General features: G+C 46.4%; 1 protein-coding gene across 11 annotated transcripts in view; it reads left to right on the top strand.

The window, feature by feature from the left end:
• Positions 1-22,474, top strand: part of prkag3a (protein kinase, AMP-activated, gamma 3a non-catalytic subunit) — a 48,678-nt gene that overhangs the window by 17,762 nt on the left and 8,442 nt on the right. For 9 of the 11 annotated variants that reach the window (XM_078227836.1, XM_078227834.1, XM_078227830.1 and 6 more), the window contains 7 exons: positions 2,595-2,676; positions 7,943-8,001; positions 9,219-9,264; positions 12,973-13,027; positions 14,328-14,454; positions 17,881-18,046; positions 20,224-20,261. In XM_078227836.1, coding sequence (XP_078083962.1) covers positions 2,595-2,676; positions 7,943-8,001; positions 9,219-9,264; positions 12,973-13,027; positions 14,328-14,454; positions 17,881-18,046; positions 20,224-20,261 — 573 coding nt within the window. The remainder of the gene's footprint in view (positions 1-2,594; positions 2,677-7,942; positions 8,002-9,218; positions 9,265-12,972; positions 13,028-14,327; positions 14,455-17,880; positions 18,047-20,223; positions 20,262-22,474) is intronic. The other 2 variants (XM_078227838.1, XM_078227837.1) reach the window with 1 other exon arrangement.

Raw genomic sequence — 22,474 nt, 5'->3', positions numbered from 1 at the left:
TCACAACACCAGGTTAAAGTCCAACAGGTTTATTTGGCAGCACTAGCTTTTGGAGCACTGCCCCTTCATCAGGTGACTCACCTGTTGGACTTTAACCCAGATTAATGAGGAAGTGCTGGAACTAGCTGGAGAAAATAGGAAGCTAGTGAATAACATCAAAGAGAGGAAGATAGTCCAAGATCAGGTGTAATGCCTTTCCTAGTCAGCTTGGATCTTGGTTGCCTCTATCCGAGTGCTCCGGTTTCCTCCCACAGTCCGAAAGACGTGCAGGTTAGATGGATTGGCAATGTTAAATTCTGCCTCAGTGTGCCTGAACAGGCGCCGGAGTGTGGCGACTGGGGGAATTTCACAGTAACTTCATTGCAGTGTTAATGTAAGCCTACTTGTGACTAATAAATAAACATTTAAAAAAAACATTTAAGTCAGGATGGTGAGCAGCTTGGAGGGAACTTGCAAGTGATGGTGTTCCCAAATGTTTGCCAACCTTGTCCTTCCAATGGTAGAGGTCATGGGTTTGGAAGGTGCTGCCAAAGGAGCCTTAATGAGTTGCTGCAGTGCATCTTGTAGATGGTACACACTGTTGCTTCTGTGGGTCAGTGGTGGAGGGAGTAAATGTTAAGTTGGTGGAGGGGGTTCTAATAAAGTATGTTGCTTTGTCCTGCACAGTGTTGAGCTCCTTGAGTGTTGTTGGAGCTGCACTCATCCAGGCAAGTGGGGAGTATTCCATCACACTTCTGACTTGTACCCTGTAGATGGTGGGCAGATTTTGGGGAGTCAGAGAGTGTATTACTCATTGCAAAACTCCCAGCCCCTGACCTGTTCTTGGCTGGGTCCAGTTCAGTCTCAGGTCAATGGTAGCCCCCAGGATGTTGATAGTGGGGGATTCAGTGACGTCATTGAATGTCAAGGGCAAGGCTAGGTTTCCAAGTTATCAGAAGGGGAGATCGATGGAAAATGTGGGAGAGGGAAGCCGAGAGGAGAACGGGTGACAGATATAATGGACTGGATACAGTTGACTTTTGTGGAATGTGCAAGGACAGCACAGGTGGACCGAAGTGGAGTCAATACTCTGGGAAGAAGATGACACCAGTGTATGAACGAAAACTATCAAATCCTATCATAATTTTAAAGACCTCTATCTAGTCAAGTCTAGTGTTGTGGTATCTGTCTCTTTAAGACAGCACAGCAGAAGATGGTCACGTGGTTTGAGGGACCACTGGGGACTGAGAGTGAGTGATCACCCCAGAGTGGGGAGTCCTCCCTCGGGTAGAATACATCTGGAAGCCATGTAATAAGCATGTGAGAACTGGAGCCTCTCCAAGGCAGTCTAGGGCTGCATCCCCCTGCACATAGTTTCTCTTTATCAATAAATATGTTTTGTTCCTGATGTAACCTGAAGTGTCTTGGCAAAAAAGGTCACAGCCTGTTCAATGTTTCATGAGAGATCGAGCATCTCACTTTTGGCTATTACTCTAAGAAATAATTTTTACACCTTCCACAATGCCTCAATATTCTTTTCCTAATGTGAAGACCAGGTCTGTTCACAATAACTCCAAACATCATCTAACTAAGTTTCACCTAATTTTCCCTGCCCTTCTCTTCCATCCCTCGGGAAATGACCCCCCAAGCAAGCCTTCCCGCCCAGTCACTTTGTTTACTGTGTTAAGCTGCATTGTTACCATTGGTGACCATCATATCTGTACCCCCAGATCCCTCTGTTGCTCTACTCCACTGAGACACAGATTTTCCAAGGATTATGGGGTGTTTTTATTCTTCCTTCCAAAATGAACGACCTTAGAATGATCTCCCTGGAGGCTCATTTGACAATTCCAACCCGAACAATGGAGGGATTTGATTTGATTTGATTTGATTTTGATTAGATTTAATTTGATTTATTATTGTCGTATATATTAGTATACGATGAAAAATATTGTTTCTTACATGCTGTACAGACAAAGCATACTGTTCATAGAGAAGGAAAGGAGAAAGTGCAGAATGTATTGTTACAGTCATAGCTAGGGTGTCGAGAAAGATCAACTTAGTGCGAGGTAGGTCCACTCAAAAGTCTGATGGCAGCAGGGAAGATGCTGTTCTTGAGTCGGTTGGTACGTGACCTCAGAATTTTGTATCTCTTTCCCGAAGGAAGAAGGTGGAAGAGAGAATGTCCGGGGTGTGTGGGGCCCTTAATTATGCTGGCTGCTTTGCCGAGGCAGCGGGAAGTGTAGACAGAGTCAATGGATGGGAGGCTGGTTTGCGTGATGGACTGGGCTTCATTCATGACCCTTTGTATTTCTTGTGGCCTTGGGCAGAGCAGGAGCCATACCAAGCTGTGATACAACCAGAAAGAATGCTTTCTATGGTGCATCTGTAAAAGCTGGTGAGAGTCATCGCGGACATACCAAATTTCCTTAGTCTTCTGAGAAAGTAGAGGCGTTGGTGGGTTGGCATCAATCTTGGTTCTGGGCACAAGTGAGAGACATAACCGTCGGGGGGGTTGGGCAGGGGGCTGTTGTTGGTATTGGGGGGGGTGGCGGAGTGGGAAGCAGGAAAATAATCCAGAGCAAGAGAAAAGTTGTTTTCTTCTTTCCGCACAGGTGAAGAAGGCGTTCTTGGCAATGGTGGCAAACGGAGTGAGAGCAGCTCCCCTCTGGAACAGTAAGGAGCAGTGCTTTGTAGGTGAGTTTTAAACCCGTGCATTGAAAGGTGATGGGAACAGAGCCACATTTGGGAGATTTAATTGTTGGTAAGAATTGAACGACAACATTGAACTCGCATTTCCATAACGCCTTTCATGAAGGACCTCAGGACGTCCCAAAGTGCTTTGCAGGAAATGTTTCGCTTTTTAGGTGTAGTTACTGTTGTCAGTAAATTTATATAACACAGTGCCAACCAGTCACTGTTGTAATATTGGAAACGCAGCAGCCAAAGTGCGTACAGCAAGATCCCACAAACATATAGGATATAGATAGACTGGAAAATTGGGCGGAGAAATGGCAGATGGAATTTAATCCAGACAAATGTGAGGTGATGCATTTTGGTAGATCCAAGAATACTGTGTCCAATTCCACACTACCAGAGGGATGTGGAGGCGCTGGAGAGAGTGCAGAAAAGGATTACCAGGATGTTGCCTGGTATGGAGGGTATTAGCTATGAGGAGAGATTGAATAAACTGGGGTTGATCTCCCTGGAAAGACAGAGGCTGAGGGGCGACCTGATAGAAGTTTATAAAATTATGAGGGGTATGGATAGGGTGAACAGTTGGAAGCTTTTTCCCAGGGCAGAAATGACATTTACAAGGGGGCACAAGTTCAAGGCAAGGGGGGAAAGGTTCACTGGAGATGTGCGAGGGAAGTTTTTACACAGAGGTTGGTGGGGCCCTGGAATGCGCTGCCAAGTGTGGTGGTCGAGACAGGGCAGGGCAGTCCCTCAGGGCTGACCCTCTGACAGTGCAGCACTCTCTCAATACTGACCCTCTGACAGTGCAGCACTCCCTCAATACTGACCCCCTGACAATGCAGCACTCCCTCAGTACTGACCCGCTGACAGTGCGGCACTCCCTCAATACTGACCGTCTGACAGTGCAGCACTCTCTCAATACTGACCCTCTGACAGTGCAGCACTCCCTCAATACTGACCCCCTGACAGTGCAGCACTCCCTCAGTACTGACCCTCTGACAGTGCGGCACTCCCTCAATACTGACCGTCTGACAGTGCAGCACTCTCTCAATACTGACCCTCTGACAGTGCAGCACTCCCTCAGTACTGACCCTCTGACAGTGCGGCACTCCCTCAGTACTGACCCTCTGACAGTGTGGCGCTCCCTCAGTACTGATCCTCTAACAGTGCATCACTCCCTCAGTACTGACCCTCTGACAGTGCATCACTCCCTCAGTATGGATCTTCTGACAGTGCGGCACTCCCTCAGTACTGACCCTCTGACAGTGCGGCACTCCCTCAGTATTGACCCTCTAACAGTGCAGCACTCCCTCAGTACTGACCCTCTGACAGTGCATCACTCCCTCAGTATGGATCTTCTGACAGTGCGGCACTCCCTCAGTACTGACCCTCTGACAGTGCGGCACTCCCTCAGTACTGACCCTCTGACAGTGCGGCACTCCCTCAGTATTGACCCTCTGACAGTGCAGCACTCCCTCAGTACTGACCCTCTGACAGTGTTGCACTCCCTCAGTACTGACCCTTTGACAGTGCAGCACTCCCTCAATACAGACCCTCTGATATTGCAGTGCTCCCTCAGTACTGACCTCAATCTATTGAGGTAAGAATACTACCCACTCTGGCAACCTGACTTGAGAACAGAGGGTGGTGGGAATCTGGAATGCACTGCCTGGGAAGATGATGGAAGCTGGAAACCTTCCAACCTTTAAATACTATTTGGATGAACACTTGAAACATCATAACATTCAAGGATACGGGACAAGTTTTTAAAAATTCACTTGTGGGACATGGGCGTCGCTGGCTGGGCCAGCATTTATTGCTCATCCCTAGTTGCCCGAGAGCAGTTGAGAGTCAACCACATTGCTGTGACTCTGGAGTCACATGTAGGCCAGACCAGGTAAGGACGGCAGATTTCCTTCCCTGAAGGACATTAGTGAACCAGATGGGTTTTCCAACAATCTACAATGGTTTCATGGTCATCAGTAGATTCTTAATTCCAGATTTTTTAAAATTTGAATTCAAATTCCACCATCTGTTTTGGCGGGATTCGAACCCGGGTCCCCAGAACATTAGCTGAGTTTCTGGATTAATGTTCGAGCGATAATACCACTCGGCCATCGCCTCTCCTTAAGTGCTGGAAAATGGGATTATTATTTTGTTTATTATTTGTTTTATTATTATCCTTTTATTATTATCCTTTGCCTTATCTAATAAGAATCCAAAGAGTTTCTACAAATACATAAAGGGCAAAAGAGTAACAAGGGAGAGAGTGGGGCCTCTTAAGGATCAACAAGGTCATCTATGTGTGGATCCACAAGAGATGGGTGAGATCCTAAATGAATATTTCTCATCAGTATTTACTGTTGAGAAAAGCATGGATGTAAGGGAACTTGGGGAATTAAATATTGATGTCTTGAGGAGTGTACATATTACAGAGAAGGAGGTGCTGGAAGTCTTAAAACGCATCAAGGTAGATAAATCCCTGGGACCTGATGAAGTGTATCCTAGGACATTGTGGGAGGCTAGGGAGGAAAGTGCGGGTCCTCTAGCCAAGATATTTGAATCATCGATAGTCATGGGTGAGGTGCCTGAAGATTGGAGAGTGGCAAATGTTGTGCCTTTGTTTAAAAAGGGCTGCAGGGAAAAGCCTGGAAACTACAGGCCAGTGAGCCTCACATCTGTGGTGGGTAAGTTGTTGGAAGGTATTTTGAGAGACAGGATCTACAGGCATTTAGAGACGCAAGGACTGATTAGGGACAGTCAGCATGGCTTTGTGAGTGGAAAATCATGTCTCACAAATTTGATTGAGTTTTTTGAAGGGGTAAGCAAGAAGGTAGATGAGGGCAGTGCAGTTGATGTTGTCTACATGGACTTTAGCAAGGCCTTTGACAAGGTACCGCATCGTAGGTTGTTGCATAAGGTTAAATCTCACGGGATCCAGGGTGAGGTATCTAAATGGATACAAAATTGGCTTCTTGACAGGTGGATGTAGAGAGTTGTTTTTCAAACTGGAGGCCTGTGACCAATGGTGTGCCTCAGGGACCAGTGCTGGGTCCACTGTTATTTGTCATTTATATTAATGATTTGGATGAGAATTTAGGAGGCATGGTTAGTAAGTTTGCAGATGACACCAAGATTGGTGGCACAGTGGACAGTAAAAAAAGTTATCTCCGATTGCAATGGGATCTTGATCAATTGGGCCAGTGGGCTGACGAATGGCAGATGGAGTTTAATTTAGACAAATGCGAGGTGATGCATTTTGGTAGATTGAACCAGGGCAGGACTTACTCAGTTAATGATAGGGCGTTGGGGAGAGTTATAGAACAAAGGGATCTAGGGGTACATGTTCATAGCTCCTTGAAAGTGGAGTCACAGTAGACAGAGTGGTGAAGAAGGCATTCGGCATGCTTGGTTTCATCGGCCAGAACATTGAATACAGGAGTTGGAACATCTTGTTGAAGTTGTACAAGACATTGGTAAGGCCACACTTGGAATACTGTGTGCAATTCTGGTCACCCTATTATAGAAAGGATATTATTAAACTAGAAAGAGTGCAGAAAAGATTTACTGGGATGCTACCGGGACTTGATGGTTTGAGTTATAAGGAGAGGCTGGATAGACTGGGACTTTTTCCCCTGGAGCGTAGGAGACTTTGGGGTGATCTTATAGAGGTCTATAAAATAATGAGGGTCATAGATCAGCTAGATAGTCAACATCTTTTCCCAAAGGTAGGGGAGTCTAAAACTAGAGAGCATAGGTTTAAGGTGAGAGGGGAGAGATACAAAAGGATCCAGAGGGTGGTGAGTGTCTGGAACAAGCTGTCAAAGGTAGTAGTAGAGGCGGGTACAATGTCGTCTTTTAAAAAGCATTTAGATAGTTACATGGGTACGATGGGTATAGAGGGATATGGGCCAAATGCAGGCAATTGGGATTAGCTTAGGGGTTTAAAAAAAGGGCGGCATGGACAAGTTGTGCCGAAGGGCCTGTTTCCATGCTGTAAACCTCTATGACTCTATGACTCTATTAATTAGTGTCACAAGTAGGCTAACATTAAAGTAAAGTTTCTTTAAAAGTTTATTTATTAGTCACAAGTAAGGCTTACATTAATTCTGCAATGAAGTTACTATGAAATTCCCCTAGCCGCCACAGTCTGGCACCTGTTCTGGTGAATGCTCCTAATCAGATCGTCTTTTGGACTGTGGGAGGAAACCGGAGCACCCGGAGGAAACCCACACAGACACGGGGAGAACGTGCAGACTCCACACAGACAGTGACCCAAGCCAGGAATTGAACCCTGGTCCCTGACACTGTGAGGCAGCAGTGCTAACCAATGTAGTAGTTATTGTCAGTGCAGACTCGATGGGCTGAAGGGCCTTTTCTGCGCTGTGCAGCTCTAGACTCTTGATGCGCGTTATCACACACGAGGCTTGATGCTCAAGAAATAAAGGCTTTTATTTGCTGTAACAAGGCAGCTACTAATTATATATACTATCCCAGACTGAGGGGTCCCAGACAGAGCAGAGACCTTTATACCTCTCCCAGGAGGCGGAGCCCGACTGGGATGTACCACAATAACTATAATACAAGGTGTAACAGCCCAACCCTAACCCCAACATCAACAAGTAGAACAACCCATCCCTAACCCCAACAGCAACATATATACATACTTGTAGTACTGGCCAGACCCTGGCTCAGTACTATCTGGTGGGGACCAACGATGGTTCACCACAACTCTATAACATGGAGCAGAGACAGGACAGCACAGAGAGGAACGATGATAGTTTCCTCCTTTTTTGGGCTCTTTAACCTCCCAGTCAGTGCACGTAAAGACCAAAGTGGGGTCAGGGAGGGGGGGATTGGGACTCAGCATTCTTTGCCAATTTATTACACTGACACTGGGCCGTGTTGTCTGTGACCTCCTGTTACCTGACATGACTGAGAATGAGAAACTCCTGTATGTCTCCCAGAGCTGCGGTATACAGGCAGACCCTCCTGTACAGATAGCAATTCGAATCACTCGTAACACTCACTGAATAATCCACATTCAAATTGGGGTTTTGGGGGATTATATTTAACTGACAGAGTTAGCATTGAATGTTTCAGTCTGTTATATGGTAGCGGGGGGGTGGGGGTGGGGGTGGGGGGTCTAGCCAAAGACCATCTCTCTCCCTCTCTCTCTCTCTCATTCCTCCACTTATTTGCCCTGTTGATGTTAATGTTGACCCATGGACCTCTTTTTAACTGCTGCTCTTTCTGCTCTGCCCAGGCATGTTGACGATTACTGACTTCATCAACATATTACACAGATATTACACATCTCCGATGGTAAGAGACTGTTTTCGTGCTTTTCTTTGGCCAAGGGTGAACTTTTTTAGTGTTGAACAGAGGCAAGAAGGGGTTGCAGTCAATGGTACCTGCTCCCACTTGCATTCTTACGCCTTATTTGGATTGGACCCCTTTGTTTAAGCATCATATGTAAGGAGTGGGGGAGGTCTTATGGCACAGTGGGTAGTAACCTGACCTCTGAGCTAGGAGCTCCAGGTTCAAGTCCTGCTTCAGGGCTTGATGGCCAAAGAAGATGCATTCATAACTTGCATTCATAGAGAAGGAAAGGAGAGAGTGCAGAATGTAGTGTTACAGTTATAGCTAGGGTGTAGAGAAAGATCAACTTAATGTAAGATAGATCCATTCAAAAGTCTGACAGCAGAAGGGAATGTGGGATGTGGGTGTCACTGGGCTGGGCCAGCACTTATTGCCCATCCCTGAGGGCATTTAAAGAGTCAACCACATTGCTGTGGGTCTGGAGTCACATGTAGGCCAGACCAAGGAAGGATGACAGATTTCCTTTCCTAAAGAACATTAGTGAACCAGATGGGTTTTTACGACAACTGACAATGGTTTCATGGTGACCAACAGACCTTTAATTCCAGGTTTTTTTATTGAATTCAAGTTTCACCATTTGCTGTGGTGGGATTCGAACCCAGGATTACTAATCCAGTGACAATACCACTACACCACTGCCTCCCCATGAAAGGGGTAAGGAGCAGTGAGAAAAGTCACTTTGACAGCATACAGTTGGGTGCATTATCAACAAATGGCATTCACAGAGCAGTGTTTAACAAAAATGCTTTGCAAGAGCATAAACGGACATTTCAATCCAGGAGATATTAGAATTGGGCAATTAAAAATTTGGTCAAAGCAGTAAGTTTGTAGGAAGGTGTTACAGTTGGATAGGGAGAGGTTTCAGGAGGACGTGCCAGAGTTTGAACTCCAGGCAGCTGGAGGTACAGCTGTCAATGGTGGAGGAATTAAAATCGGAGAGGCTCCAGAAGCCCGAACAGGAGGGCAGCAAAGAGTTCCGAGGCTTGTCGAGCCAGAGGAGGTTACAGAGAACAGAGGGAGGGAGTCGAGGCCAAGGAGGAATTTAAGGTTAGAATTGGTGTGAGGAATGTCGCTGTTCGCTTGCGGTAGCTTTGTGAAAAGCAGTTTTTATTGGTTTATTTGATCAAGGGTAATATTTGATTTCAAACTTTTCTTTTCAGGTGCAAATCCATGAATTGGAGAACCATAGGATTGAGACATGGCGCGGTGAGTGGGTCAGGGTGTGTGTGTGGGAGTGTGTGTGTGTAAGTGTTTGTGTGAGTGTGTGTGTGTATGTGAGTGTGAGTGCATGTGTGTGCGTGAGTGTGTGTGTGTGCGTGTGTGTGTGGTTTGTGTAATGTTTGTGTGTGTGTGTGTGCGAGTGTGTGTGTGGTTTGTGTAATGTTTGTGTGTGTGCGTGAGTGTGTGTGTGTGAGTGTGTGTGTGCACGTGTGTGTGTGCGAGTGTGTGTGTGCACGTGGTTTGTGTAATGTTTGTGTGTGTGTGTGAGTGTGTGTGTGCACGTGTCTGTGTGTGTATGTGGTTTGTGTAATGTTTGTGTGAGTGTGTGTGCATGTAGTTTGTGTAATGTGTGTGTGTTTGTGTGTGTGCGTGTGGTTTGTGTGTGTTTGTGTGAGTGTGTTTGTGTGTGTGCGTGTGGTTTGTGTGTGTGTCCAAAGATGTGAATTGGCCATGCTACGTTTTTTTTTTGAAGTTTATCTATTATTGTCAAAAGATGGCTTACATTAACACTGCAATGAAGTTACTGTGAAAATCCCCAAGTCGCCATACTCCGGCACCTCTTCGGGTACACTGAGGGAGAATTTAGCATGGCCAATGCACATCTTTTGGACTGTGGGAGGAAACCAGAGCACCCAGTGGAAACCCACGCAGACACGGGGAGAACGTACAGAGTCTGCACAGACAGTGACCCAAGCTGGGAATCGAGCCCTGGCGCTGTGAGGCACTGTGCCACCATACAGCCCCTTAGTGTCCCAAGATGTGTAGGTTAGGGGGATTAGTGGGATAAATGTGTGGGGTTAGGGAGATAGGGCAAGGAGTGGGCCTGGGTAAGATGCTCTGCCAGAGTGTCAGTGCAGAGTCGATGGGCTGAATGGCCGCCTTCTGCACTGTAGGGATTCTATGATTCTTGCTTGGCACATATTTCTTAAATGTTTATTCTCTACTAAGACTGGTTTAATAATCCACTCTGTTCACTTGCTCCAACTCCATCACTGATGTTTTGCTAATGGTCATGTTCTTGGGATTATGTCACTTCCCTTATCAAGAGTAGGCTGCAGTGAAGCATGATGGGAACTGGACTGAGTAAATCGATCAAAATTACTGATTGTGGACTGGTGACCTGGGTTAATGGAACATTTACCGGTTCTGCCTGGGTTTGTGAGATACACAAATTCACACAGAGTTCTGACTGCAGGTTGCGGTCAAAATAACCGTTGTTACGCAGGAAGAATGGCAACCAATTCGTGCACAGCAAGCTCCCACAAACAGCAACGTGATCTCAAATTAAGGAGGAAAATTGACAAGGGAACTCTTCCGTTTTCCTTTAAATAGCACCCATGGGATCTTTCAGATCCTCCTGAGAAGGCAGAGTGGGCCTCTCGGCATGGTGGCACAGTGGTTAGCACTACTGCCTCACAGCGCCAGGGACCTGTGTTTGATTCCCCACTTGGGTCACTGTCTGTGTGGAGTTTGCACACAGTGACTCCCCATATCTGCGTGGGTGTCCTCCGGGTGCTCCGGTTTCCTCCCACAGTTTAAAGATGTGCGGGTTAAGTGGATTGGTCATGCTAAATTGCGCCTTAGTGTCAGGGGGATGAGCTAGGGTGAATACATTGGGTTATGGGGATAGGGCCTAGGGTGGCATTGTGGTCAGTGCAGACTCGATGGGCCAAATGACCTCCTTCTGCACTGTAGGGATTCTATAATGTAGGAAGTACAAGAGGGAACTTAAGAAAGCAATTAGAAGAGCAAAAAGGAGCATGGAAAAGGACTTGCGAACAAGATTAGGGAGAATCCTAAAATATTGTATGAATATATTAAGGGGGAGAGGTTAACCAGGGGAAGAGTAGGGCCCATTAGAGACTAGGCAGGTATTCTGTGTGTGCACATGCAGGACATTGGAATGGTGACTAATGAATACTTCATATCAGTCTTCACTTAGGAGAAGGAGGACATAGGTACAGAATTCAGGAAAGGATATTGTGAGGACTTTGAGCACTTTGACATAGGGAGTGAGGAGGTATTGGAGCTTTTGACAGGCTTAAAAGTGGACAAGTCCCCAGGCCGGGATGAATTACATCCCAGGCTGCTGTGAGAGGCGAGGTAGGAAATTGCTGGGGCTCTGACACAAATTTTTAATTCCTCTCTGTCCACGGGGGAAGTGCCGGATGACTGGAGGACGGTAAATGTGGTTCCAATCTTCAAGAGGGTTCCAATTTTCAAGAAGGGTTCCAATCTTCAAGAAGAGTGGTAGAGATGAACCAGGGAATTACAGACCGGTGAGTCTCACATCAGGGGTAAGGAAACTCTGGAGAAAATTCTGAAGAAGAGAATTAATCTCCTCTTGGAAAGGTATGGGTTGATTCGGGATAGTTAGCATGGCTTTGTCAGAGGGAGGTCATGCCTAACAAATTTGACAGAATTTTTCAACAAGTGACCGAGTGTGTGGATGAGGGTAGTGCAGTTGATGTAATTTATACGGATTTTAGCAAAGCTTTTGACAAGATCCCCTTTGACAATTGCCCTTTAATGTCCCAAGATGTTAAGGGGATTAGTGGGGCAAATGCATGGGGTTATGGGGATAGGATGGTGGGTCCACCTGGGTAAGATGCTCTGTCGGAGAGTCAGTGCTGGCCTGATGGGCCGAATGGTCTCCTTCTGCACTGCATGGATTTTGCGATAACCTGTATCAAATGCTGTTTTGGTCGCAGTTGGTGTTTTGTGAAGAGTTTGGGTCACCGCATCACAGGAAGGACATAATTGTTCTGGAGAGAGTGCAGAGGAGATTGACAGGAATGTTACCAGGGCTCAAAAATTGCAGCTATGCGGGGAGATGGGATAGGCTGGGGATGCTTTCCTTAGAACAGAGGAGGCTAAGGGGTGACATGATGAGGGGCCTCGAATGGGTAGACAGGAAAGATCTGTTTCCCCCGGCTGAAGGGTCAGTTACCAGGGGATATAGACTGAAGGTGATTGGTGGAAGGATTGACGGGGACATGAGGAAAATCTTTTTCACCCAGAGGGCAGTGAGCGTCTGGAATTCACTGCCTAAGATGGCTGAAACGCTCAACTCCTTTAGAAGCTATCTGGATCTGTATGTGAAATGCTGCCCCATGCGAGGCTATGGGCTAGGTGCTGGAAGGTGGGATTGAAATGAGTGGATAATTTCTATTTTCCTTTGTCCGGCACAGATGCGATGGGTGGAATGGCCTCTTTTGGTGCCGTAACCTTTTGAGGTTGATTGGGTTTGGACTTATAATCTTTGCATTAAGTAATTTAATCACGGCAGCACAGTGGTTAGCACTGCTGCCTCACAGCACCAGGGACCCGGGTTCGATTCCCGGCTTGGGTCACTGTCTGTGTGGAGTTTGCACATTCTCCCCGTGTCTGCGTGGGTTTCCTCCAGGTGCTCCGGTTTCCTCCCACAGTCCAAACATGTGCGGGTTAGGTGGATTGGCCATGGTAAATTGACCCTAGTATCAGGGGATTAACAGGGTAAATATGTGGGGTTATGGGGATAGGGCCTGGATGGGATTGTGGTCGTTGCAGACTCGATGGGCCAAATGGCCTCCTTCTGCACTGTAGGGATTCTATGTTTATGAGTGAGCATCTTAAACATCACTTCTCTTAATCAGCTGATGATGTACCTGGGCCTTGTTCAGTTCAATCATTTTACTTTCTTCTTTTTCCTAGAGATTTATTTACAAGGTTCCTTTAAGAAACTGGTCAGTATCTCCCCAAATGACAGGTAAAATGATTATTCTGTGTACAATACCCAGTTTGATCTCACTGTTACAGGGGGGTAGCAGAAACTGCTTTCATTCGAGCGAAACAGCAGACGCTGCCTATCTTTTTTTATACATTCTTGGGACGTAGGTATTGCCAACGAGGCCCGTCGCTTGTGAAGATGGTGATGAAACCTCCTTCTTCCTGAACGAATGAAATCCTTGAGGTGACATTTCTCCAATCTATTCAGGAAGAGGTTCTAGAGCTTTGACCAGAAGTGCTGAAGGAATGGTGGTGATATATGTCAATGCGAGGATGGTGTTTGACTTCCAGGGGGTTTGGGAGGGTACGGGGGGCGGGGGTGGGATTGGGGGTGGGGGGGGCTCTTGGTGGGAGGGCTGGGGCGGAACTTGCAGGTTGTGACAATCTCATCCACTCGCTGCCCCTGTCCTTCTCGGTGGTAGAGTGCCAGTGATTTGGAGGGTGCTGTTGAACCAGGAGCGAGTTGCTACAGTGCATCATGTAGGCTGTGGAGACTGCAGCCACTGTCTGCTGGCTGGAGTGACTGTTTGAGCCATTGGGGTGGAGATATTAATACCTGCAAAAAAATTACATGTCCATTTGGGAGAGGAAGAGTCTGGGCCTGTTAGAATCCAGTATTAAAAAATAGTTTGCATTTCATAACCTTGCCCCAGAGCACTGTACAGCCAATGAGGCATTTCCGAAACATAGTCACTGTTGCAGTGTAGGACACATGACAGCTAATTTGTGCATAGCAAGCTCCCACAAACAGCAATCTGGTAATAGCCGGAGTATATTAGCTATTAGGTGAAGGGTAAATCTTGGCTAAAGCCACTGGGCTCAGAATTCCTCTGCTGACCTTCAAAGCAATGTATGGGCCACAGGAATGGGTTTATAAACTCCTTGGAAAGACAGCATCTCCTCAGTTCTACACTGTTGAGTCAGTCCAGATTGTACGTTGAAATCCTGCACTGTGGGATTTGAACTCCCAACCTAATGTGTCAGGGGTAAGAGAGCTGCCTCCTGAGCTATGGCTAACCAGCTTTATGTATCGTGGTACAGATTGATAGCTGACATAATCCTGTCACTGAGCCTACATGTGGAGGAGGTCGAGGGGAGGTGAATAATAAGCAGTTTACAAAGGAAAGACAATTCACCCTCGCCATATCATTGAGGTGGAGACTAGGCCCATCTGAGGGATGCCTGCCCTTCTCTTGATGAGGAAGTTTCATTGTGTTTAAGTACCGACTGTCTCCCTGTTCTCGGATTTTAACCCATCCATTGTGCTTTTTCCACCTTAGCCTATTTGATGCAGTTTACTCTTTGATTCAGAATAAAATTCATCGGCTGCCAGTCATTGACCCTGTGTCCGGGAACGTGCTCTACATCCTGACACACAAACGCATCCTCAAATACTTCCATCTCTTTGTAAGTCTCTCACCCGCTTTACGTTTGAAGATAAGGATGGGATTTATGCTCAAAGCTTGGAGAAAAGGAGGTTATTGTCCGTTGAGCTGAAAAGGTTAAGGGGAGAGTTAGTGAGATGTTCAGAACAGCGAAGCATTTGGATAGAGTAAGCAGAAAGCAACGGTTTCCATTGATAAGCAGATTGCAGACTTTTTTCTTCTTTCATTGAGTATGGGCATCGCTGGCAAGGCCAGCATTGCCCATCCCTAATCGCCCTGGAACTGAGTGTCTGGATTCACATGCAGGCTAGACCAGGTAAGGTTGGGGGATTTCTCTTCCTAAAAGGACATCACTGAACCAGGTCGGTCTTTGCGACAGTAGATTTGGGTTCACCATTACTGAGACTAGCTCCTCAGTTGTTAACTGAAGGACAGCATGGCGGCACAGTGGTTAGCACTGCTGCTTCACAGCGCCAGGGACCCAGGTTCAATTCCAGCCTCGGGTCACTATCTGTGTGGAGTTTGCACGTTCTCCCTGTGCCTGCGTGGGTTTCCTCCGGGTGCTCCGGTTTCCTCCCACACTCCAAAGATATGCAGATTGGGTGGAATGGCCATGCTAAATTGCCCCTTAGTGTCCCAAGATGTGTAGGTTAGGTGGATTGGCCATGGTAAATGCACGGAGTTACAGAGATAGGGTGAAGAGTGGACCTGGTAAGATGTTCTTTGGAGAGTTGGTGCAGACTGAATGGGCCGAATGGCCTCGTTCTGCACTGTAGGGATTCTCTGATGATTCTATGAATTCAAATACCACCAGCCGCCACAGTGGGATTTGAACCCATGCCCCCAGATCTGTAGTCTGGGTTGCTGGATTACTAATCTGGCAGCATCACCACTGTGCCACCATCTTCGCTCAGAATAATGGGCAAAAGGACCAGCGGGGAGGTGAGGAAATATTTTTATTCAGTGAGTTGTGATGTGGATGTGCTTTCTGAAGGGGCGGCAGAAACAGATCCCAAAGAGAATTGGATAGTTCTGCACAAAGTAAAGATTTGCAGAGATGTGATGAAAGAACATCAGAATGGAACAGATTTAATATCTCTTTCAAAGAGCTGTTATGGACAAGGCAGGAAGAATGACCTCATCTGCACCGTACAATTCTATGATTCACGAAAATTGAAGGAGGAATAGGAACATCAATCTTGGGGTTGGAGGCCATTTGGCCCCTCACACCTGCTCCACCATTCAACAAGATCATCGCCGATCTTCTACCTCAACTTCACCTTGTTATCCTATCCCCGCACCCCCTTATTGTCTAAAAATCTATCAATCTCTTTGTTGGTGATTGAGAATCAACACCTCTCTGAGCCAGGGAACTCCAATGATTCACAACCCACCTTTCTCCTCACTTTGGTCTGAAATGGCCAACCAATGAATCTGAGGCATTGTAAATTCCCAGCCAGGGGAAATATTTTCTCACATTCAGCCTATCAAGACCCTTAAAAGACCACCTCTCATTCTGCTGCACTCCAGGGATACACGCCCAATCGACTCAATCACTCCCCATGGGACAATTCCCTCAGCGTGGTGAAGCTTTGTTACACACTCTCTCGAGCAGCTTTATCTGTGCTTGGTAAGGAGACCAAAACTGTACACATGGAGAAGGCAATAGCCTAGTGGCATTATCACTAGACTATTAATCCAGAAACTCAGCTGATGTTCTGGGGACCTGGGTTCGAATCCTGCTACGGCAGATGGTGGAATTTGAGTTTTAAAAAATCTGAAAAAACCCATCTGGTTCACTAATTCTTCCCTGCTATCATCAGACTTTTGAATGGACCTACCTCAAAGTTGATCTTTCTCTACACCCTAGCTATGACTGTAACACTACATTCTGCACTCTCTTGTTTCCTTCTCTATGAATGGTATGCTTTGTCTGTATAGTGCGCAAAAAACAATACTTTTCACTGTATACTAATACATGCCTCTGATCTTCGGGTAAGCGTTCTCCAAGGTGGCCTTCACGACACACGACAGCGCAGAGTCGCTGAGCAGAAACTGATAGCCAAGTTCCGCACACATGAGGACGGCCTAAACCGGGATGTTGGCTTTATGTCACACTATCAGTAACCCCCACAGCTTGCCTCCTGGACTTGCAGAATCTCACTGGCTGTCTTGCCTGGAGACAATACACATCTCTTTAACCTGTGCTTAATGCTCCCTCCACTCACATTGTCTGTATCTTTAAGACCTGATTGGCTGTAGAGATTCGCATTCTAATCAGTATTCTGTAACTTGATTTTGTGTCTCTGTGCCCTGTTTGAGAGCAGATTTCCACTCCATCTGACGAAGGAGCAGCGCTCCAAAAGCTAATGGCATTTGCTACCAAATAAACCTGTTGGACTTTAACCTGGTGTTGTTAAAACTCTTACTGTGTTTACCCAAGTCCAACACCGGCATCTCTACATCAATAATAATACATGTGACAGTGATAAATCAAATCAAATTAAATCAATGTCCTTTAGGGAAGGAAATCTGCTGTCCTTACCCGGTCTGGCCTACATGTGACTCCAGAACCACAGCAATGTGGTTGACTCTCAACTGCCCTCAGGCAACTAGGGATGGGCAAAAAATGCTGACCAGCCAGCAACACCTATGTCCCACGAATGAATAAAAAAAAATGTGTGGCCTCACCAGTTCCCTGCATAATCTAGAAAAATAACATAACCATATGTCTTGGTTCTCATGTTTGTTCAGCCTTCTGAATGTGGCCTTTACCTGTCTTTGGCTTCAACTTTGGAGATAATTAAGGTCTGGCAGTGAGTGTTCACCTGGGGTGCCCTGCTTTAACTCACTCAGAGAGATGGATAGTGTGTTATAACTCTGCTGGCTACAGTCATTCGGAGTGAGATGAGCTTGCACAGTCTTGGTCAATTTCCCAGCGGACAAGACCTCACAACACATAACTGCCCATAAGACCCAGGCCAGGAACTCCAAGGTGTTTTATAGAGTTAGTCTCGATCCTAAGTTTTACATTTGAGTTAGGCATGAGGGTGAGCAGGTGTTTCACTCCAGGTATGATTCAAGTGACCCACTAGGAAGCTTTTATCAAAACAAACTTTATTTAAGAACACAGTTAGAATATAACAAAAAGAATCAGCATAACTTTTACTAATTAAAATACTTAAGCATGACAAAGTATAATTCTTCACAGCGAGCTTACTCTGTTGTTCCAATTTAGTAGCATCCCCGCATAGACTTGAATCCCTTCTTTAAAACCAGTTAGCACAGAAACCAAAGGTGCTTACTTGGGAAAAGGCAGTGTTCCCATGTATCTGCTGCCCTTACCCTTCTAGATGGTAGCGGTCGTGGGTTTGGAAGGTGCTGCCCTGTTTGTTCTGACAATATTCAATTAGCTGACCTCCTTGTGTTTCTACTGGTGTTTCCTCAGGCCTCAAAGCTCCCCAAGCCAAGCTTTATGAAGAAGACTCTTCAGGAGCTTGGGATCGGGACGTACAAAGACGTGGCCCTAATAGAAGAGACGTCATCAGTCTACGAAGCACTCGGGGTCTTTGTGGCAAGGAGGGTGTCTGCTCTACCTGTGGTTAACAATCTGGGTAAGTAATAGGAGGGGATTGGATAGGCTTTTGAGATACGAATTCATATTGATGCTGGGAATTCAGACAGAGTGGAATTGGACTTACTGGATGGAGATAGCTAAGCTATTGAATTCTGAGGGAATGGAACCTGCAGAGGTACATTCACTGCCTTGTAAGCGTTCATCATCAAAAGGCAATGGGGGCTGGAGAGCGGAAGTTGGGCATCAGTTGAAGCTTTCGCGACTGAGATTCTAGTGTTTTCGTTGGGTAAGAGTACATGGAGCTGTGGGTAACCGGAGTACAGATGGGCCAAGATTGAATTGAATGTCGTAGCAGGTAGCTGGGGCAGCATCAGCACACTGTGAGTTCATGTCCCACTCGAGACTCTGTACTCTTCCATGGGATGTGGGCATCATTGGCAAGGCCAGCATTTGTTGCCCATCCCTAATTACCTTAGAACTAAGTGGGTTACTGGGCTATTCAGAGGATTGCTGTGGCCCTGGAGTCACGGGCAGGCCAGATCAGGTAAGGATGGCAGATTTCCTTCCCTAAAGGTGAACCAGATGAATTTTTATGACAATCAATATAGTTGTCATGGTTGCCATTAGTGAGACTAGCTTTGTATTCTAAAAAGACACGCCATGGTGGGATTTGAACCCATGTCCCCAGAGCATTAGCCTGGACCACTAGATTAACATAAGAACTAGGAGCAGGAGTAGGCCATCTGCCTCCTCGAGCCTGCTCCGCCATTCAATAAGATTATAGCTGATCTTTTCGTGGACTCAGCTCCACTTACCCGCCCACTCACCATTAGATTATTCATCTAATGACATTACCACTACACCATAATCTCCCCTAAGACTTGAATACAAAGTCTAGGCTGACACTCCCAGTGCAGCACTGAGAGAGTGCTGCCCAGGTAACCGTTTCATTTTCTTAGAATCTTAGAATCCCTACAGTACAGAAAGAGGCCATTCGGCCCATCGAGTCTGCACCGACCACAATCCCACCCAGGCCCTATACCCACATCCCGACATATTTACCCACTAATCCCTCTAACCTATGCATCTCAGGACACTAAGGGAAATTTTAGCTTGGCCAATCAACCTAACCCGCACATCTTTGGACTGTGGGAGGAAACCGGAGCACCCGGAGGAAACCCACGCAGACACGAGGAGAATGTGCAAACTCCACACAGACAGTGACCCGAGCCGGGAATCGAACCCAGGTCCCTGGAGCTGTGAAGCAGCAGTGCTAACCACTGTGCTACCGTGCCGCCCTTTTGCGAGAAGGCTCCAGCTTCCCTCCCAAGAGGATGTAAAAGATCCCACAGCCATTGTTTCGAAGAAGAGCTGGGAGGAATTATCCCTGGTGTCCTGACAAAAGTTAGCCTTCAACCAACATTATTGAAAGAGACACATCAGGCCATTTATCTCAGACAGGCTTGTGGGAGTTTGTCGTGTACAAAATGGCTGCTCAATTTCCAGTATTACAACAGTGACCACTGGCTGTAAAGTGTTGGGGATTGTGCAAATGCATAAATGTAATTTCTTTCTTCTTCTCCTCCTAAGACAGCTCAAGATTTATTAGGAACAGCAACAGGGTGGCACTATGGCACAGTGGTTAGCACTGCTGCCTCACAGCGCCAGGGACCTGGGTTCAAATCCGACCTTGGGTCACTGCCTGTGTGGAGTTTTTATGTTCTCCCCCGTGCCTGCATGGGTTTCCTCCGGTTGCTCCGGTTTCCTCCCACAGTCCAAAGATGTACAGGTGGATTGGCCGTGCTAAATCGCTGCTTAGTGTCCAAAGATGTGCAGATTAGGTGGATTGGCCATAGTAAATTGCCGCTTAGTTAGTGCCCCAAGATTAGGGGGATTAGCGGGGTAAATATGTGGGGTTGTGGGGATAGGGGTGCTCTTTCAGAGAGTTGGTGCACTCAATGGGCCAAATGGCCTTTTTCTATGCTATAGGGATTTTATGTTTCTATTCTATGAACTTGGCTGTCTGTAAATTATTGAGAACAGGGATTTTGAACTCTGTGTTTCCTTGCCTTGATAAGCATTATCAAGCCTTAGAGATGTGTAAAAAAAGCACCTGGATACGCCTGTGTGCATGTATCTGCACAGTATTTACAGTATAGTGTACAGTTTACAGTATAGTGATCACATTCTGATTTACTCTTCCTTTTATTCCAGGTAAAGTGGTGAATCTCTATTCCCGCTTTGACGCAATAGTAAGTACTGTATTTTGAAAGTCTCAACACAGAGGCAGGGACATGCACGATAGATTGGAGAAAAAGCAAAATACTGCAGATACTGGAATCTGAAACAAAAACAGAAAATGCTCGAATATTCTCAGCAGGCCTGACAGCATCTGTGGGGAGAGAATTGAGACAACGTTTCGAGTCAGGATGAATCCAGCCTTCCAAGATCCAGACTCGAAATATAGCAACATAGAAGATAGGAGCAGGAGGAGGCCATTCGGCCCTTCGAGCCTGCTCCACCATTCATCACGATCATGGCTGATCGTCCAACTCAATAGCCTAATCCTGCTTTCTCCCCATAACCTTTGATCCCATTCGCCCCAAGTGCTATATCCAGCCGCCTCTTGAATACATTCGATGTTTTGGCATCAACTACTTCCTGTGGTAATGAATTCCACAGGCTGTCTCCTCATCTCCGTCCTAAACGGTCTACCTCAAATCCTCAGACTGTGATCCCTGGTTCTGGACTGCCCCACCATCGGGAACATCCTCCCAGCATCTACCCTGTCTAGTCCTGTTAGAATTTTAGAAACATTGGCTCTGTTCTCTCTCCACAGGTGCTGTCCAACCTGCTGAGATTTTCCAGCATTTTCTGATTTTGTACGATGAATTGGAGTTGGGGGAGGCGGGTGGCGGGGGTGGGGGGGCGGGGGGTGGGGTGCGGTGGTCAGGGAGAGGGGCTCAAATTTGTTTGAAAGGTCCAAGCCCACAGTAATTGGAGGTAGGGAGGCCCCTCGTTGTTCTGGGACACCCATCCTCACTGGGAACCCAAAATGAACTTTCCAACTCTCCAGGGAACTGCAAAATCCATCACATGCAACAACAAAAATCCACATTTATACCAGTTTTAGTTCATTGATTAGTGTCACAAGTAGCCTTACAATAACACTGCAATGAAGCTACTGTGAAAATCCCCAGTCATCACATGGCCAATGCACCAAACTTTAAGTTTAATGCACTTTAACTTTATATCAACTTTAATATCGTCAAATGTCCCAATGTCCTGCTTCACAGGAAAGATTATCAAATAAAATTTGACATCGAGCCACATGAAGGGATAGGGAACAGGTAACCAAACGCTTGGACAAAGAAGTATACTTTATGGAGTATCTTACAAGGGGGAGGAGGAGGTGGGGAGTTTTAGACAGGTTTTACACAACTGCAGGTATGTATCTTACATGTTTTTACTTCCTTTCGCACTCTCAAGACATCCCAAAGAGCCTCACAGCTAAAAGTAACATTCTTTGAAGTGTAGCATGGCAAGATCCCACAAAGAGCAACGAGTTGGTCGCCAGGTCATCTTCCTTTGATATTGGTTAGAGATAAATGTTATCCCTGGGGAGGACTCCCCTGTTTGTCTTCAAACTGTGCTCACCTGACACAGAATCTCAGCTTAACATCCCACTCAAAACACAGCATCTCTGACAATGCAGCACTACCACGGTGCTCCACCGGGGTGCCAGCTAGTTTTCATGCTCAAATTGCTGGCGTGGGACTTGAACGCACAATTTTCTGGTTCAAAAGGGCCTGACTGCCACCCCTGATCCACAGACTCCAGCTCAAATAAAAGCTGAAGGCTTTGAACTCAAATTATCATCCTTCTTTTCAAATCCTTCCTCCAGCCCACAATTCTCTGAGATCCCTGCACTCCTCTAATTCTGGCCACATCCCCAATTCCCATTCCTTTATCATTAGAGGCTTAAAGGGAAGGGTTGAAGGGAATTGATCAAGTTTTCTCTTCATTCATTTGTGGGACATGGGCGTCGTTGGTTGGCCAGCATTAATTGCGCATCCCTAGGTGCCCTTGGAGGGCAGGTGAGAGTCAACCACGTTGCTGTGGCTCAGGAGTCACGTGTAGGCCAGACCAGGTAAGGACAACAGATTTCTTTCCGTAAAGGACATTAGTGAACCAGATGGGTTTTTCCGATAATCGGCAATGGTTTCATGGTCATCAGTAAATTCTTAATTCCAGATATTTTCTTTTTATTGAATTCAAATTCAATGGTGGGATTTGAACCTGGGTCCCCAGAACATTAGCTGAGTTTCCAGATTAATAGTCCGCCGATAATACCACTAGGCCATCACTTCCCCAAGTCCATGTTTTCTATCTCGGTGCACGGAATCAAATCTGTAAGCCACCTTTTAACAGGCATTGATTCTGGATTTTAAAAATTTGTATTTAC

This window comes from Mustelus asterias, chromosome 14 (genome assembly GCF_964213995.1).
Source record: "Mustelus asterias chromosome 14, sMusAst1.hap1.1, whole genome shotgun sequence".
NCBI classification, from domain to species: Eukaryota; Metazoa; Chordata; class Chondrichthyes; order Carcharhiniformes; family Triakidae; genus Mustelus; species Mustelus asterias.
This window is presented reverse-complemented; position numbering and strand designations above follow the sequence as displayed.